This window comes from Pseudochaenichthys georgianus, chromosome 17 (assembly GCF_902827115.2).
Source record: "Pseudochaenichthys georgianus chromosome 17, fPseGeo1.2, whole genome shotgun sequence".
In the NCBI taxonomy this organism is placed as follows: domain Eukaryota; kingdom Metazoa; phylum Chordata; class Actinopteri; order Perciformes; family Channichthyidae; genus Pseudochaenichthys; species Pseudochaenichthys georgianus.
In genome coordinates this window covers 32,623,570-32,640,371 of record NC_047519.1, presented here as the reverse complement: position 1 = coordinate 32,640,371, position 16,802 = coordinate 32,623,570, and the positions used below count along the sequence as shown (strand labels likewise).

At 41.3% G+C, this 16,802-nt stretch overlaps 5 protein-coding genes across 7 annotated transcripts; 3 read left to right on the top strand and 2 right to left on the bottom strand.

Annotated features, from left to right (window-relative positions):
- The first annotated feature begins 64 nt into the window (after positions 1-64).
- lrrc42 (leucine rich repeat containing 42) lies at positions 65-2,417 on the top strand. 2 transcript variants are annotated; one of them, XM_034104713.1, is made up of 8 exons: positions 65-295; positions 388-796; positions 885-1,019; positions 1,105-1,226; positions 1,338-1,423; positions 1,504-1,617; positions 1,750-1,834; positions 1,937-2,417. In XM_034104713.1, the coding sequence occupies exons 2-8, from the start codon at positions 408-410 to the stop codon at positions 2,230-2,232; spliced, it is 1,227 nt and encodes a 408-aa protein (XP_033960604.1). In that variant the 5' UTR covers positions 65-295; positions 388-407; the 3' UTR covers positions 2,233-2,417. The 2 variants fall into 2 exon arrangements, with proteins under 2 accessions (XP_033960604.1, XP_033960603.1); XM_034104712.1 differs by having other exon boundaries at positions 65-300.
- A 1,276-nt stretch (positions 2,418-3,693) lies between these two features.
- On the bottom strand, positions 3,694-7,145 carry tmem59 (transmembrane protein 59). 2 transcript variants are annotated; one of them, XM_034105231.2, is made up of 8 exons: positions 6,916-7,145; positions 6,597-6,702; positions 6,277-6,371; positions 6,020-6,172; positions 5,851-5,923; positions 5,309-5,429; positions 5,079-5,196; positions 3,694-4,411 (listed from the first exon to the last, which is right to left on the bottom strand). In XM_034105231.2, the coding sequence occupies exons 1-8, from the start codon at positions 7,069-7,071 to the stop codon at positions 4,259-4,261; spliced, it is 975 nt and encodes a 324-aa protein (XP_033961122.1). In that variant the 5' UTR covers positions 7,072-7,145; the 3' UTR covers positions 3,694-4,258. The 2 variants fall into 2 exon arrangements, with proteins under 2 accessions (XP_033961122.1, XP_033961123.1); XM_034105232.2 differs by having other exon boundaries at positions 5,851-5,893; positions 6,916-7,144.
- A 393-nt stretch (positions 7,146-7,538) lies between these two features.
- tceanc2 (transcription elongation factor A (SII) N-terminal and central domain containing 2) lies at positions 7,539-9,437 on the top strand. The gene is made up of 4 exons (XM_034104733.1): positions 7,539-7,907; positions 8,015-8,156; positions 8,760-8,953; positions 9,237-9,437. Exons 1-4 carry the CDS (start codon positions 7,809-7,811, stop codon positions 9,423-9,425), a joined length of 624 nt encoding a protein of 207 aa, XP_033960624.1. The 5' UTR covers positions 7,539-7,808; the 3' UTR covers positions 9,426-9,437.
- Positions 9,438-9,775: 338 nt separating this feature from the next.
- Positions 9,776-13,235, bottom strand: cdcp2 (CUB domain containing protein 2). Its single transcript, XM_034104879.1, has 6 exons — positions 13,169-13,235; positions 12,581-12,928; positions 11,776-12,117; positions 10,656-11,009; positions 10,274-10,452; positions 9,776-10,078 (listed from the first exon to the last, which is right to left on the bottom strand). The coding sequence occupies exons 1-6, from the start codon at positions 13,233-13,235 to the stop codon at positions 9,776-9,778; spliced, it is 1,593 nt and encodes a 530-aa protein (XP_033960770.1).
- Positions 13,236-15,017: 1,782 nt separating this feature from the next.
- On the top strand, positions 15,018-16,715 carry LOC117462606 (piggyBac transposable element-derived protein 4-like). The gene is made up of 2 exons (XM_034104878.1): positions 15,018-16,397; positions 16,572-16,715. Exons 1-2 carry the CDS (start codon positions 15,018-15,020, stop codon positions 16,713-16,715), a joined length of 1,524 nt encoding a protein of 507 aa, XP_033960769.1.
- The last annotated feature ends 87 nt before the right edge of the window (positions 16,716-16,802 follow it).

Genomic DNA, 16,802 nt, shown 5'->3' with positions numbered 1-16,802 from the left:
TTTCGGGATCTTGAAATAAGTTTATATTAGCATTGGGCTTTTATTTTGAAGTTATGAAGCAAAGACCACCACCACCAACTGTGTAAACTTGCACGGTAGGCTACGGAACTCGAAGTACTTTACTCTGATACAAGCATAAGTTGTAAATAACTTGGCTTTATAAGCCAAATAAGATGAGAAAAGAAAGCAGATAATAGAAGACACTCTCGGCACTACAACACTCACATAGGACTTGTGGGTCCTTTTTGATCATGGTTTTAGCTCATTCAACGACCATGGATGGATTAGCTCACAAGTGAGGTACTTTTTTTTTTAATGCTTAAGTTGTTTTTGAACGCAACTTGGAAGCTGACTTTTGTGCATCTGTTAATAGTGTCCTTCTTACAGGAAAACAAAAATACGTTAAGATGGAAAATAGCGCCATTTATGTCCGAGAAAGAGGTAACCTTCGTCGTGTCAGTGACATAGTCCTGGCCCAGCCGAAGCCTGTGTCATCATGCAGAAGGACAAATCCCTTTGTGCTGAGAAAAGAGAACTTTATATTCACCTACAATGCAGAGGGAAGTCTGAGATACACAACCAAATCTCTCTTTGACATCACTCTGTTATTCGTAGCTGACAACATTCACCATGTGGACTCTCTGGTGGGCTTCCCTGATCAAATAGGAGACAGACTGTTTTCAGCAGCAGAGGAGAATCGTGTATTTTTAAACGCAGACATTTCCTCAAAAGCCCTGCAGTTATTCAGTGACGCTTATGGGGAGATGGTGCTTGGATCCCTCTGTCTGAGAAATAGGTCAGTTATCGTGCCAACATATATCCAGCCTCACAGTTTGATGTGCCTGAGACAGAAACAGCATGTTATGTCATTTTCATTTCTGCAGATTTCCACTCCTGCATGAGAGGATGGATGACATAAAAACATTTCATAGTCTGAAGTGTCTGGATCTGTTTGGCTGCAGACTGGGTGATGATCATGAGATATTCCAGCATTTAACATCATCAAGCTCATTGGCAAGGTAATACTTGATTTGTCAGTCCCAAAGATATGATGTGGAAAATATATGAAGCTATGTTACTAACAATTCTGCCTTTCATTTTCAGCAGCCTAATGCAGCTTTCCATTGGCGGTAACAGGCTGTCAGACGTGGGCCTCCAAAGACTTACTGCACCTATTCGGATGCTGAGGAAAGGACTGGACTGTCTTCAGTTACTTGATGTTTCCTGTTAGTAACCAAACTATTTTCCCATTTTAGTGCAGATACCTCCACCTCCACAATTAAAACGGGTTCAGATTCATCATTACCTGTTTAATAATTCTTATTTTTCCTGCACAGATAACCCTATATCAGTCAGGGCTTTAAGATACATCACATGCTTCCCCAAACTTGAAAATCTTGATGTATCTGGGACCAGTTTGAAGGTACGACACTAACTACTGTGCATTACGTTTAGCTGCAAATTATTGTGATGCTGACATCTAAATGTAATTTATACTTCTAGCTTGGCACAGGATTGAAGACCACCATATGGGACCTGTTGGGGCTAATTTATTCTGAGAAATCACTGGACCGCTTTGATCACTCGAGATGTAAAACAGAAGGCTGGGCAGAGCAGGTAAATATATTCAGACAATGATTAAAGGAAACACGTTTCTGTAATGTAAGCACTGTTCTTCAAATAAAGGCTAAATGTTGCAATTTAGTGCTGGTTCACATCTCATGAATAAATGCATTGTTTCCTTTCCAGGTGGTAAACCAGTGGGAAACAAATAACTCACAAATGCCAAAACTGAAGAAAATTGATGAATCCAGAACATCAGCACTTCACTTTTGTAAGTTTATTTTACCTTACATTCCCATTGTAATACTTTTTAGAATGAATGATGATGACACGGTGTCTAAGACAGACTTTACAGTGTTTGTTTTTGTTGTAGTTGGCAGGCAGAAGTTTGTCAGAGACGTACTGAATGCAGCACCCTTGGTATGCGAGAGCGAGGAAGAGGCCCAGAGAGAGAGACTGCATTTCTTCAGACCTGCAGCAAACAGTCACATACCTGAGAAACAGACTCCTTCCACAACAAATCAACAAGGCAAACCTTCCTGGCACAATATCAAAAAACGGCAGCGTCAGTCAGAGAGGTGCGACAGTTCACGTCAAAGTCCTCCAACCAAACGTCTTCCCTCGTCAGCTCTTACTGCAGAGGACCTTGACTTGTTGAACAACTACTGAACTATTCGCCCTCGTAGCATGTCACAAAGCGCAGAGAGCAGCTTTGATATGCAGGTTAACTGGTAACACATAAGTACAAATTACAATAATGTTTTTCAAGATGATTCAAACTGATGAACCGTCTTGGATACAGGTGGTGTTATGTATATATATTTTTATAAATAAAGTTTAGTATTTTGTACGTCTCCATGTCCTTGCCTTTCATTTTGCTGTTTGGAAACAGTCTAGATGATTTCTGAACAGTGCACTTAATACAAAATATGGCAATTTGTGTGCCTATTGCATCAATACTTAATTACTTACAGGGCAAGGTGGAATATTGCAGTGAAACAGCTCCATGCCAACAGTGTTTGAAATTGATTATAATATTTAAACAGAATTTGCTTAGGAATACGCAGCACTGAAACCCGGTGTCAACAGCAGCGGCTAGACCTCTGGACTGGAGGGCTGTGACTAACATGGTTTTATGCCACAACCAAATATTTTTTTAATTTCCAAACTTATATTCCTGTCCGAATTGATGCAAGCGACACCACTTTAGGCAATTTATCACACTTTGCTAAGCTCCTTAAGCCACAAAACGCTTTATACATCATCTTTTTTCACATATGCAAGACCTGTAAACAGACTTTGATGTATTAAATCGGTGGAGTTCTGCTGTAAATCAAATTACCACACAGTAAACCCGGAGGCTAGGTAGTATTCCAACACAGAAACACAGTATGCAGCACAGAGTTGGAGAAAAAGAGGGTTAATAGGGGGTCTAGCGGATCTTTTGTGTGTGCTGGCCACCCAGCAGGTTCATTCAGCCATGAATAACATCTTGTATGTATTGTGTAATTGCTGTGTCTTTGAAATGCCACCATAGAGCAGTCCTCACACTCGTTTAAGTCATGCTATATTTAAGATAATTACACTAAAGCACTAAAGCCAAAAATGGCTACGTAAACTGTAGCTGTTGATTTACAAAATATAAGATTGCACCGTAGATTATAATTCCAGTGCAAGGGTAAACATGTGTTATGATTCATAACAGCACACAAGCCCCACGACAGTTGACTTGTCACTACACAGGAAACTAGTGCTATTCTAACTAACTGCTATAACTAAATGACTAAGTGTAATGATTTTAATTGGAAGCAGTCACTAGAGCTTTAAATGTGCTGCAGATTATGCTCAAATGTTAGCAGAATGTTCACAGTAATCATAGAGGCTGGAGATCCAAAGATGACATTTACAGCAATGTAACTTGATCAAGAAATATGGTATCATACTGAAGTTTAGTTTGACTTTTTAAGGACATTTTTCAGATTTAAAACTGGTATTTTAGGAATGTATCCCCTTGAAATGTATGACGTTGGTTACTTTTACAGCTACATTGTGTTGTTCAAAATGTGTTTAACAATTGTGTCCAATTCCAAAGCTAGAGTATAACATGATTGAAAAAAAGTCACACCCATGTCAATGATGTCAATCCATTGTATTTAATTCTGATCCATTATTAAAAGAACAGACAACAGTAAAGCAGGAAAGACATACGGTGTGTACCGTCACCATTAGTTAAGATAAAGAGCATACAATTGTATTGTAAAATTCAATATCATCTGTAAATCATAGCAGTAAAAACATGAACAGGGAGAGTGCAATATTAGCACAATCTTACTTAAAAGTTGAGGGTATGGGATTAAACCTGTATCACTTCAAGTCACAAATAGTTCATTTCAACATTTTTCAAGAAAACAAGCACACCAACACCACCAGCTAACGCACACATTGAATTTAAAGAAAACTTCCAAAACATTTGACTGCTGCCATCACTATATTATAATGCCTCAATTATACCAATATACAGAAAAAAACCTTTATCAATCTAATTTAGAAAGCATTAATAAAGGAGACATTATATCAGTAATGCAATTACTCCTGTTTAGACCAAAGGAAGCACGTGTCTTGTGCCAGAGGATAACAATCAACTAAAGATTATTCATTAAAAGAGGAAATTGCTTATTTGCTACAGCTTTGGCTTCTAGATGTGAGACTGGCCCAGGTTGACTTTGGAAGGGAGGGGCCCGGCTTCTTCCTCAGGGCCTTTGGAGGTGATGATCAGCAGGGAGGAGGCTGGATATGGAGTGAGCTTCTTTTCACTTAAATACTCCCTGTCACCATAGATGCTCAATTTCTAAAAAAGGAAGAATAAAGAAATTATTGGAATGTAGTTTAAATATAAAACAGTACTCGGAAGTAAACATAATCACAACCTTGAAAATAACTACACTCAACTTTATTATGAAGCAAGATGTTACGTAAGGAATCAATTAAGAATCAAGTTCTGCATTTACCAGATCCCGTTTCACTCAATAGAATCATAATTATCCCTTTGAAAAATACACTCATTAGCTTTAATGCTGCGAACCAGATGAGGAGACCGATGCTACCTTCACACCTGTACTGTTACTATGAAGCTTAATTCAGCACAAAGACTGGAAACAGTTCGCTATGATCTATCCGAAGGTTCAAAATGTGCCTAACATCACCTCAAAAGCTCACATGTTAAATCTTGTTTATTTAATCCATACGAAAACAGAAGGGTTGCAAATACAGATGCTAGGCAACCAGATGTTACATCTCAGTTTGCATACAGATTTAACAAACATTATATGCGTCAATACCTTTTGAAGCTAACCAGTTGTTTGCCCCAGCCACATATTTACACTACAGATATAAAAAGGGTATTAATCACCTCATCTACATTTCAGCAAGAAAATTAGGATTAGCCATGTCTAACATTTGATTTCAAATAACCCGAGAGCCAATAAATGTAATTTAAAAAAACCCACAGAGCTTACCTCAGCAGGTACATACTGGTCCACAGCAGTAGCCACGGTGGCGCAGCAGATCCAGATCAGGACCAGCACGGACAGGATCAGGGTTGTGGTTAGGATCCACCCTGGCAGCCAAGGGTTCCTGAGGAGGACATAACAAATAGAGAGCTTGTGTAGGTAGCGTTGCTAATATCGTGCTTTGCAAAGAAAGTTAAAAAAAACCTTGACAAATAGATAAATGTGTGCTAACCAACCTTGAAAGGCAGCTGAAGAGGTTGTATCCATCATCGTAGCTGCGGCCCCCGGTCATGTCTCTGTCCCTCTCCTGGATTAAAGTGCGGTGGTATTCTTTGTAAAATGGGCCCAACCCTGGGACTAGAAAAGGAGAAAAAGAGGTTAAACATTTGCTCCGTATGAAGATGCAAACTAGTAAAGACTGCCCAAAGAGATATACTTTCATTACATTTAATTATTATGCAAAACAGCTGGGCAATGTAGTTTCTAGAAAATGTCACTCAAAACCGAGTCACTAAAGCATTTGGTGGTCTCGTCTGAGCATATATTGTGGCAGGATGATGTATGTGAGATTGGTTAAAAATAATGTTTTCGTGTTCAATATAACAAACATGCAACTCGATTGCATTTTTTGGGTGATCAGAAGAGTACACTAGGTCAGGTTAAGACTATACCGGCCATACCCAAACACACGTTTATACGTATTATAAAGAAATGCAGAGAATAACAACAACTTCATTCATAAGGTGTATTTTAAGAAACTTAAATAAAAAGGACTTACAGCTCCTCTGCGGCTCTTCTTTGACTTCTTTTTCTACTTCAAACTGGGTGAAAAACTTGACTTGTGGTTCAGTCTGTTACACAGAATATGTTTAACAGGGTAATTTTTGCAAACAGTATGTTGGATAAGATTGCCTAGTCTGTTGTGTTTTCCCTACTGAGTACAATACCTGGAAAATGACAACTTTGCCATCATCAGCCTGGAGGTAGAAAGTCCACGTGGAGGTGATGAAGCTGTGAGCCTGATTCATCACATCCTCCCAGAGTCCTCTGACCAGCGTCAGGGGGTACAGCATGTGGATCCTAGGCATCATGGCCTCCAGCTGCAAAGTAAAAGCAAGCAATACTGAGTAAACACTCAGTTCTTTATTGAGAGATGTGTACATCCATCCCTACATGCTACTCATTGATTCACACTTGATTGTACCTGCTCATTTCGCTGCTCAGCAAATGGAAGCTGATTCTGACAGCCCAGGTTGCATGCATACTGCTCATCAGAATGAGTGTAGGCTTCACGACAGGCTGTAAAAAATGTTAAAGAGAATTGACAGTTAAAACAGGTTTGACAAAAGGAGTATAATTAGTCTACCTTGTATGCAATTGGGTGTGCCAATACCAGGGTGTATTATGAGGAGGCGCACCTGTTTACAGATGTACAGTAGGTGATGACTTCAGAATGGTGTCATAAAGGCCTGGACACGTTGCATTGGTGAATAAAATAGGTCAGTAGCTAAATGCATAACTTACTTGATTCACACTCGGATTTGGTTTGATTCAGATCATCACTTTCACGGACAAACTGACAAATTGAGAACAGGCGGCAGCCTCTCTGACAAGCATACAGTTCCTCCTCCTAAAAAAACAAACACGGGACCAGTTAAATGGCAACACAAACAACAACCGTGACATATATAACGCCATTAACTTTTGCATGAGCTCTCCTTTGCAACATTTAACAAGACAGAAGGCGTTGTGACAAAGTGAGGTTTACACTTCTGCTCAACCAAGTTACCAACGTTAGCTAACACTAGCAGACATTACTTTCCTCATCGGAAGGATTACTTACCCGTGGATACGTGTGCAAACTGTATGTCATTTCACATGACTTATGGCAGGATGCCGTGTTTCCCAACACGCTGTCGAAAGCATCAGTAGATGCTGATGTGAACGCAAGCAGGACGAAAAGTCCTAACACACAAACAAAGGAGGAGAGAGTCCCCATTTTGTCTGCGAAAAACTAAACAAACAACACGCTCTTCTTCCTCCTCCCTAATCGGCCTGTTATATCACGGGAACTCTGCCTCACGCGAGACTTCCTGAATGTTTTGCTGTGTTTGAGTGTTCCTCGTAAACTGTTAAATCCTTCACATGATAATTAAACAACACATTGGGTGAGAATCATAGACTGGTGAGAATCAGCATGTTTTTATTTTATGAACCAACAATGTTTTATTTTCATGAATTTTAGTAGATACCTAGATAATTAAAAAAGGAATTCAAATTAAGAGTTAATGTTTCACGGAGAATAAGAAACACTGAATATTGAAGCTTTTTGTAGTTTAATAATATTACAATTTTCTTTCTGAATTCATTCTTATAAGTTGTATGTATTGCACAATACTTTCCGCACAATTTACTTCCATCTTGTTGGTTCGGGTTCAACAAGCATACTGGTATTCTGGTAATTTCTCCAGCACCTGAAGGCAACATCGGTCGCTACTGTTTACTAGCAATTCAGCTGCAGCTAGCATTACTAACCAAACTGATTGTCACAGTTGTGGTTATGAAGGAAACGTGTAATTAGTGTAGTATGAAGGAATGACTTGAATCAAGCTGACAATGGCTTCAATTCACTGAATTTCTGAGGGGATTAGAGTTAGCTGGGCAACATTATACCGAAGTGCTAACAGCAGTCTTTATCAATTTGCCTGTCTTAATCTTGCTACTTTGTTTTTGAAGATGGACAAGTTTGTAGTGCGACTTCCCAACGGGGAAACACCTACAAAATCCAAAAGCAACGGAAAGGTTTACAAACAAACTACAATTGAATCTTTACGGGTGAGATATGAGTCCTACATGTGATGATCAGGCAAAGTCAGTGTTACTTTGTGACATACTGATACTACTTACTCTGGTCATTCATTGCCCTTGTGTTTTGCTGACAGAGGGTGGTTGTGATTGAGGATATCATGCGCTACAAGTCCATGTTGCAGCTGCCAGAACAGAGCAAGGACAACCTGCTGTCTGCCCTCACAGAGCTCGGCAAGAAGATCCCATCCAGAGAGGTGCTCAAGTCCACTAAAATAGGTAAATTAAGGAAACTCCAACAAGTTATTTTACAATTTGCTGGTTGCTGTGCTGATATGGAGAGCATAAACATGTATTATACATCTTAAGCATGTACAGTACTGAACACTGATTGTATAACAACCACCTAATTTAATTAATATCTCAAAGATTGACATAGCCTACTGCATAGTTACAACAAGTGCTGAGCAATATATCTATAATACATAAATATCATGATATGAGACTAGATATCTTCTTACATTTTGGATATTGTAGTATTGCTTAAGTGTCTTTTCCTGGTTTTAAAGGCTGCTTACAGTAAATGGATATTATTTTCTGAACTTAACCAGACTTTACTAGCCCTTCAATGATTTGCCTTTACACACTTTTTCATTATAACCACAAATTAGATTGTTTAAATACTTGGTGAAAGTTTCAATAGTTTACCCTGCAATTGTGTTGTAAAACATGGTGATATTTGTTCCATATCGCATAGCCCTAGGTTCAAGTCCTGAGTTGGAGTTGATTGCATTGTTACATCAGCACTAATACCTGCCAGGCCCTGAATCAGATTTACATTGTTTATTTCAACACATTATGAAAACCTCTCTCTCTTCTAAGGTCACACTGTCAACAAAATGCGCAAGCATCTGGACCCTGAAGTTAGTTCATTGGCAGCAAAGGTTTACACTGACTGGAGGACATTCATTGAGGAGAATTCCAATAAGCCGTCTATTGAAGTGCGCTCCGACAAACATTCTGAAGGACTCCGGAGCAACGCCAGAAGACTAATGTCTGAGGCCCTGGAGGTCAAGGTGAGAAGGAGTGTCTCAGTGAAGTCTAATGTGATGCCTACTACTTATTCTGTACCTCGCATCTAATTTACATTTGACATTACACCGGTTGCGGTAGTCTGGTAATATAAATGGATGACTAATGTATAAAACATTCTACAATTTTGATTGGAAAAAACTCTTTCTCACCATGTTACTCTTTATATAAATATACAGTACGTTTGATTCAAGACCATTGACATCTTTTTGTATGGCTGTTTTTTAATGTATTCTGGTTCTTTTTATTTTCTTATCTGGCCTACAGGAGGATTCGGGTCTAATAGACAACATTGAGAGAGAAGTGTTTCACCTGAGCTCCCGGTTACTCAGCGGTTCATACAGACGGACCGTGAGAGCGCTGGTGTTTGCCTTCAAACACAACCCAGAAATCAGAACTCAAGTGAAGGACAACTCAATGTCAGTCAACCAGCTGGTTTCCAAATACAAAAAATAACTGGTGTAAAGACCTCTGGTTGGTTTTACTTGAACATTGCAAATCTTTTTGATGCATTTGATTTTTTTATCTTTTTATTATTTTCTGTAAAGGAGATACAAAATATGTTTACACTTTGTGGCACATCAGCAACCTTACACCGTTTCATAACTGAATGTAAAACACAGTCAAGAATAATGTATTGTTGATGGTGATGATAATGCCGTCTTTTATCTGGAATCATAGACGTTTTTTGTAAATGATGTGTTTTCTATTGGTGAACATTTTTTTATAAAAAAAATATGATTGAAAATATGCCAACTTAAGCATTTGAGTCCTCTTTTGTCATATAAGATCATTAACGTATATTACTAAAGCAGCACCAGCCAAATTATAGCAATCACCATGAGAATAACAGCCAGAACACAGATGCTAATAAAGACAATATCACTCAGGTCATGAGGCACCCCTGGACCCCCTGGAGCTTCAGGACTTTTTTTGGCAGTTAGCTTGGCCTGCTCCTCCAGACGACGCTCCTCCTCTGAAATGATGGACACTGACGCTATCTTCCTCAGGGCGTCGCACTGCACTCTATATTCCTGCACATTCTGCTGTTTCCCATCAGAGAAATCGATGTAGAGTTTGTTCACCAGCACGGTGATGTTCCGAATTTTCTGTAAGGGATCATGAGTTACAGTATTAGAAAAAAGCAAGACTTATGGTTAATATTTTTTCCAATTTGATAATAATAATAATAATATATTTTATTTCTATAGCGCTTTTCTTGAACCCAAAGACGCTTAATGATGCGCTTTCACGCTTGATTCACGCTTGATGCATCTGAAAGTGACAGGATACGGGATAGTCACCTGTCCAGCAGTTCCACAGTTGACAAACTGAGCAAGTATCTTATATGAGGTGGCTGTGAGCTGGGCTGTACAGGACGGGTCTCCCAGGTAGATGCTCTCTCTGTCCAGCTGAGGCAAGGACTGCTGTGGTATCAGTATGGTAAATTCTGATCTTGTGCAGCTAATGTTTACAGGAACCACTTGGATTAAGGGGTAAAAAAACATAGTTATAACTTTTTTAAACAACATGGAAACCATTGTTGCATATTAGAGTCTAGCCAAGACTATTTTTAGCTGAGATGTAGACAGTAGCAGTAGGGGGTGCACCCTTAGTAGAAGTAGTACAGATACAAAAAGTTTTTCCTTCTGAAATGAATGAAATGCTTTGGTAGGGAACATTTACCTCCAAGATAAGAAGCAGTAAACCCTCTGTGAGCCTCATCTCTGTCTGTGTTGAGGACCACCAGCAACTTGTTCCCTTTGGAGACGAGAAAGGGGGTGTGATCTCTGCCACACCAGCGCCCCAGCAGGGGGTCCGTCTGACTTTCCCCGTCATAAACTGCCACAGAGTCGTAGTCGCACTCGTCTGACAGACTGTTGCGGTCTTCCAAGTCCATGACAGGGAAGAAGAGTTTGATGCGGTACCCAGCTGCTAGAGTGATGCTCCAGTGGCAGTTGATGTTGTTTGGGTAGATGTTTGGGAAGTGCGGGCTGCCGAAGTTTCCGTTTACATCTGACAGGACCTGCTGGCACTCATCTGTTAAGTACAGTTGATCAAATAAGTTAGTCAACTCTATTTATAACACATTACTTTTCTGAGGATGCTGCTTCCAATGTTTGATTCAAGTGAGTACCACAAAAGTTCATGTTTGTAAAAGTATCCTAAACTGTCTAACAGTTCATTCACTGGTGTGGTCATCAGAATTCAAAATAGATTCAAAATAATGTGAAAAGCATTATTTTATGACAAATTAAATAAGTGAGGATTAATGATCATTAATTCAAATCTGTCTCGATCCTTTTGCAACTGAGTTGAAGGATTTTCATCCTCTTGCAAATTGGTTTATGCTCGACAAGGTCAGCTGTCTAAAAAGTTATTATGCAGTGTTTGAATTGAATTCAGTCTGGGCTTTGGCTCGAACACTCAAGGCATTTTTTTCTTCTTGCTGTAGGGACGGTGATGACCGATTTGTATTGTTGCAGTGGTATTCAATTTTCATTCATCAGACGTCAACATCTTTAGAGCTATTTTGTAGGTCATTTTTGTCTTGTTTCAAATATTCAGTGTAATGTAATATATATATATATATATATATTTGTTTTCTTTCATGGGAGATTTTATCTTCTGAATTAGCTGCTTCATGATAACCTGAAAGTCTCATATTGAAGTATTTCACCTTGTCCTTTGTTACATTTCCAGTTCCTGTTGTTATTCAAAAAGCATAAAGGGGCAATAGGGTCAAATACTCAAAGGAATTTAAATTGCATTTTCAAATACAACTTATTACATTAAACCTTCCTACCTGAGTAATAGTAGGCCTTGAACCCACGCCCACCAATGTTGAAGTCAGACTTGAAGAGCACCAGAAGATGATTGGAGGTGGTGACAATGATAGGAGGTATATCTGCCCCGCAGTATTTGCCCAGGTGGTGATGGGTGACTGTCGGGCCATCAAACAGGGCGACAAAGTCAAAATTACACCCCTCGTTGTTTTCCAGCTGGAAGTCCAAGAAGACCAAGGTGACCACGCTGGTTTTGGACACGTGGATGGCCCAGGAGCAGTCAGCGTTGTTGCTGTACTCCAGAGGGTAGCCTGGACTGGAGATCACACCTGAAAGACCTGTGAGGACTCCACCACACACATCTATAGAGAAAAGAAGGCAAACTCAGATGCATCTTGCACTTATGATGTGAATGGGAACAATAACCTTTCGTGTAGTGTTGTGCCGAGTCTAATTGCCAACAACAATCGCTATAGCCTATAGCTAAGGGTTCATTATCAAAGGTTAGTATGATAACACACTCAACGCAGATGATGACATTGTAGCTGAACATAAAAATGCTTGCAACTTCCTTTATTATTGTGAGCATGCTGATGTTGACATTTAGCTCAAAGCACCACTGTGCCTAATTACAGCCTTACAGAGACATAAGGATGTCTTAAGAGTTTTTTCTATATAATGATTTTGTGATATCTAAATTCTCCTAAGGTTAAGAAGCTTTAGCTTAAAGTCATGGATTTTATCATAGCTAGAAAAAGATTAACTCAAGTTTTGGGCAGATGGCCCACCGATCCCTGTCACATTGCATCAAAGATAATGAGTTACCTTTTCTGTAGCCAACACTGAAGCCCCTGTAGGCCACATGGCGGTCTGAATGGAAGATAATGGACATGACATTCCAAGAAGATGTGAACTGAGGAGGGGAGATGTCACCACAAAATGTCCCAAGGAGGTTCCCTTCATCCTCGGATATGCCATTGTAGATCTTGATGTAGTCGTAAGCACAGTTGGCATGGTACTCCAGCTCAAAGTGGTGAAAGGTGAGGAGGACGGAGGAGCCCTCGGCCACAACAATGAGCCAGGAACAGTCGATGTTGTAGGGATACAGGCCAGGGAAGTTTGGACTAGAGATATTACCAGACGGAGCAGAGAGGATTCCTCCACATTTGACACCTTATAATTACAAAACTCAAGTTGAATTTCTTATCAAAAGGAAAATATACTTTTTAGCTCTTTCCTCGCTCAATTATTTATTTGACACTTTTTCTCCAGCAACCTGATACAACCTCTGAAAGTAGTATTACAAGCTGACATTGAACAATTGAGGCCCAACTTTCTCCGTATATACAGTACCTGCAAGACAAAGCACTTTCATCAAATGTAAGCTTTGCAAGATAACAAATAGCAACTCACCTTTTTTAGAATCAGCCTTGTCAACAAGCAGTAATAAATGAATCAGTATAGCCACCCTGAGACTCATGTTGTTATTGTTGATTCTGCTTTTGTCACGCCTTAGCTACAACAACAGCAAAGACAAACAACAGCAGCGTCAGAGCACACAGCCTTGAGACATCAGCAGCGGTGCCTGTAGAGGTAATAGGACTTCATTCATCCACAGCCTGAATGAGAAACCCGATACCAACGTAGCCCACGCTTTGGCCTCTTTGCTACATTTTAATGACTGATACCCAATGAGCATGAGTGGCTTGTCAGGACAGTGCTTGGAGAGTTGCTATACATTTTTAATGATAGTCTCTCTCACACACACACACACACACACACACACACACACACACACACACACACACACACACACACACACACACACACACACACACACACACACACACACACACACACACACACACACACACACACACACACACACACACACACACACACACACACACACACACACACACACACACACACACACACACACACACACACACACACACACACACACACACACACACACAGAACACCAGCTGCAAGTATAGTTGATAAAAGAGACAGGAAGAAAGAGAGGCGGATGATCACTTTGTCACTTATATAAATGGCTTCATTAGAGCAATATGAGAGAGAGGAGCCCAGAACTATTGATGTCTTGGAGTAAGGGGCACTGTGTAGACTTTCATTTTCTTGTGTAAAAGCAGCTCACGCACGACACACAGACTCCGACATCTCTCCTTTGAATGGGTAAGTCTACCCTTTGTGTGGTGTTCAGGTCAAATTGACCCGACTTCCATTTTCAATGAATACAAAAAAATATCAGGATATTTTCGTTCAACCTGAAACTCAATGGCCGGGGCTTATTTATTGTGAAGGACATGTGGAATTGTTTTTATTTTTTCCCACTTATGAAATGCCCACCCGCATGTATGTCCTTCATAAGAGGTTTGGGTCAATCTGACCCGCATACAATACCAGGACAGACAGAGAAAAACACACAGAAACACACAAACTAAAGACACACACACACACACACACACACACACACACACACACACACACACACACACACACACACACACACACACACACACACACACACACACACACACACACACACACACACACACACACACACACACACACACACACACACACACACACACACACACACACACACACACACACACACACACACACACACACACACACATACTCAGTCCCCCTCGCACCTGCACCCCAGAGGAGGGACTAAACAGAGACATAACCTCACATTACAGTGTGTCGTGCAGAACTACAATTATCTACCAACAAAATGGCCAAAAGATATTCTGCTCAGAGAGCCTTGGATCTAATAATGGACGAGAGTGAGTGGAATGCATTAGAAGAACACAGTGAAGTGGAACAGGAAGACATTTCTGAAGATGAGGATAATGTTGAGGTAAACTCAGAATTTGACAGCGACTTGGAAGATGAACTTGACTCAGAGCCAGCTGCTGGAAGACCCCCACAGCCAGCCGCTGAAGGACCCCTACAGCCAGCTGCTGGAAGACCCCCACAGCCAGCCGCTGAAGGACCCCCACAGCCAGCCACTGAAGGACCCCCACAGCCAGCCGCAAGAAGACCCCCACAGCCAGCCGCTGAAGGACCCCCACAGCCAGCCACTGAAGGACCCCCACAGCCAGCCGCAAGAAGACCCCCACAGCCAGCCGCTGAAGGACCCCCACAGCCAGCCGCTGAAGGACCCCCACAGCCAGCCGCAAGAAGACCCCCACAGCCAGCTACAGTAGGAGAAGAGGTGAAGACATACATGTCAAAGAACGGCAGGATTGAATGGTGTTCATCCCCAATAAGTGAGCCCACTCGCTTGTCTGCTAATATAATAAGGATGGTACCTGGACCGACACGAATGGCAGTGACGCATGTTCATGACATCAAGTCATCATTCGAGCTTTTGATGCCAGACTCCATACAAAACATCATATTGGACATGACCAATCTTGAGGGGAGACGGGTTTTTGGGAAGGAATGGAAAGAGTTGGATATTACACATGTGCATGCATACTTTGGCATCCTTCTTCTTGCAGGTGTGTATAGGTCAAGAGGGGAGTCCACTGAGAGTCTGTGGGATGCTGAAACAGGGAGAGCCATTTTCAGGGCAACAATGTCTCTTGAGACTTTTCATATTTTGTCAAGGATCGTTAGGTTTGATGACAGGGAGACCAGGCCTGCTAGACGACGGAGGGACAAGTTGGCAGCAATCCGCACAGTGTGGGACAAGTGGGTGCAGCGGCTTCCATCTCTCTACAACCCTGGGCTAAATGTTACTGTGGATGAACGGCTTGTGGGGTTTCGAGGCCGCTGCCCTTTCAGGCAGTATATTCCTTCCAAGCCAGCAAGGTATGGAATAAAAATCTGGACTGCCTGCGATGCTGTATCATCCTATGCATGGAATATGCAAATGTATACAGGGAAGCCAGAAGGAGGAGTGCCTGAGAAAAACCAGGGAGCAAGAGCGGTGCTTGACATGGTGCAGGGCCTCAGTGGCCACAATGTCACCTGCGATCATTTGTTCACATCGCACAGCCTGGGACAAGAGCTTCTCAGAAGAAAAGTCACAATGATTGGAACAGTACGAAAAAACAAGACAGAGCTTCCCCCTCATCTTCTAACGGTGAAGAAAAGGCCAGTTCATTCCTCCGACTTTGTGTTCACAGACAACACTGCCCTGGTATCCTACATACCAAAAAAGGGCAGAAATGTCATTCTCATGAGCACGCTACACAGAGATGCAAAGATCAGTGGCCGTGAGGACCGTAAGCCAGATATAATACTCGATTACAATGCCACCAAAGGAGGAGTAGAGAACTTGGACAAGCTGCTGTCCTGCTACAGCTGCCAAAGAAGGACCTTGAGGTGGCCACTTGTGATATTCTACAACATCCTGGATGTCTCTGCTTACAATGCCTTTGCACTCTGGATGGCAATAAACCCAGAATGGAACCAAAAGAAGCTCCAAAGAAGACGCATTTTTCTGGAGGAGCTTGGCAAGGCACTGGTGACACCTCACATGCAGCGAAGACAACACATGCCCAGGAACCCAGCCTCTGTTGCTATATTGAGGAAGATGGTGGCAACTCCTGCTGCTACACCTGCACGGCCAACACAACCACAATCTGCAGTGCCTGAAGTAAGTGGTGTGTGTGTGTGTGTGTGTGTGTGTGTGTGTGTGTGTGTGTGTGTGTGTGTGTGTGTGTGTGTGTGTGTGTGTGTGTGTGTGTGTGTGTGTGTGTGTGTGTGTTTTCCAGTGTTAGGAGATGTGGTGAAAACAATTTTTGAACTAATACATATTTTACTGTTGTAGATTGCACCCTGTGCCAGCAAAAGGAAGCGCTGTGAGGTCTGTGGACCCTCAAAGGACTCCAAGACACAGACTACATGCAGCAACTGCAACAAGTACATCTGTGCTATACACACGAAGAAGTTCTGTACATCATGTGTGTCCTAAACGGACTTGCCCATTGACTCACATGATGTTCTGCAGCGTCACATCATCAATATATTTTTCGGATATACTGTATTTCATGAATAGTGA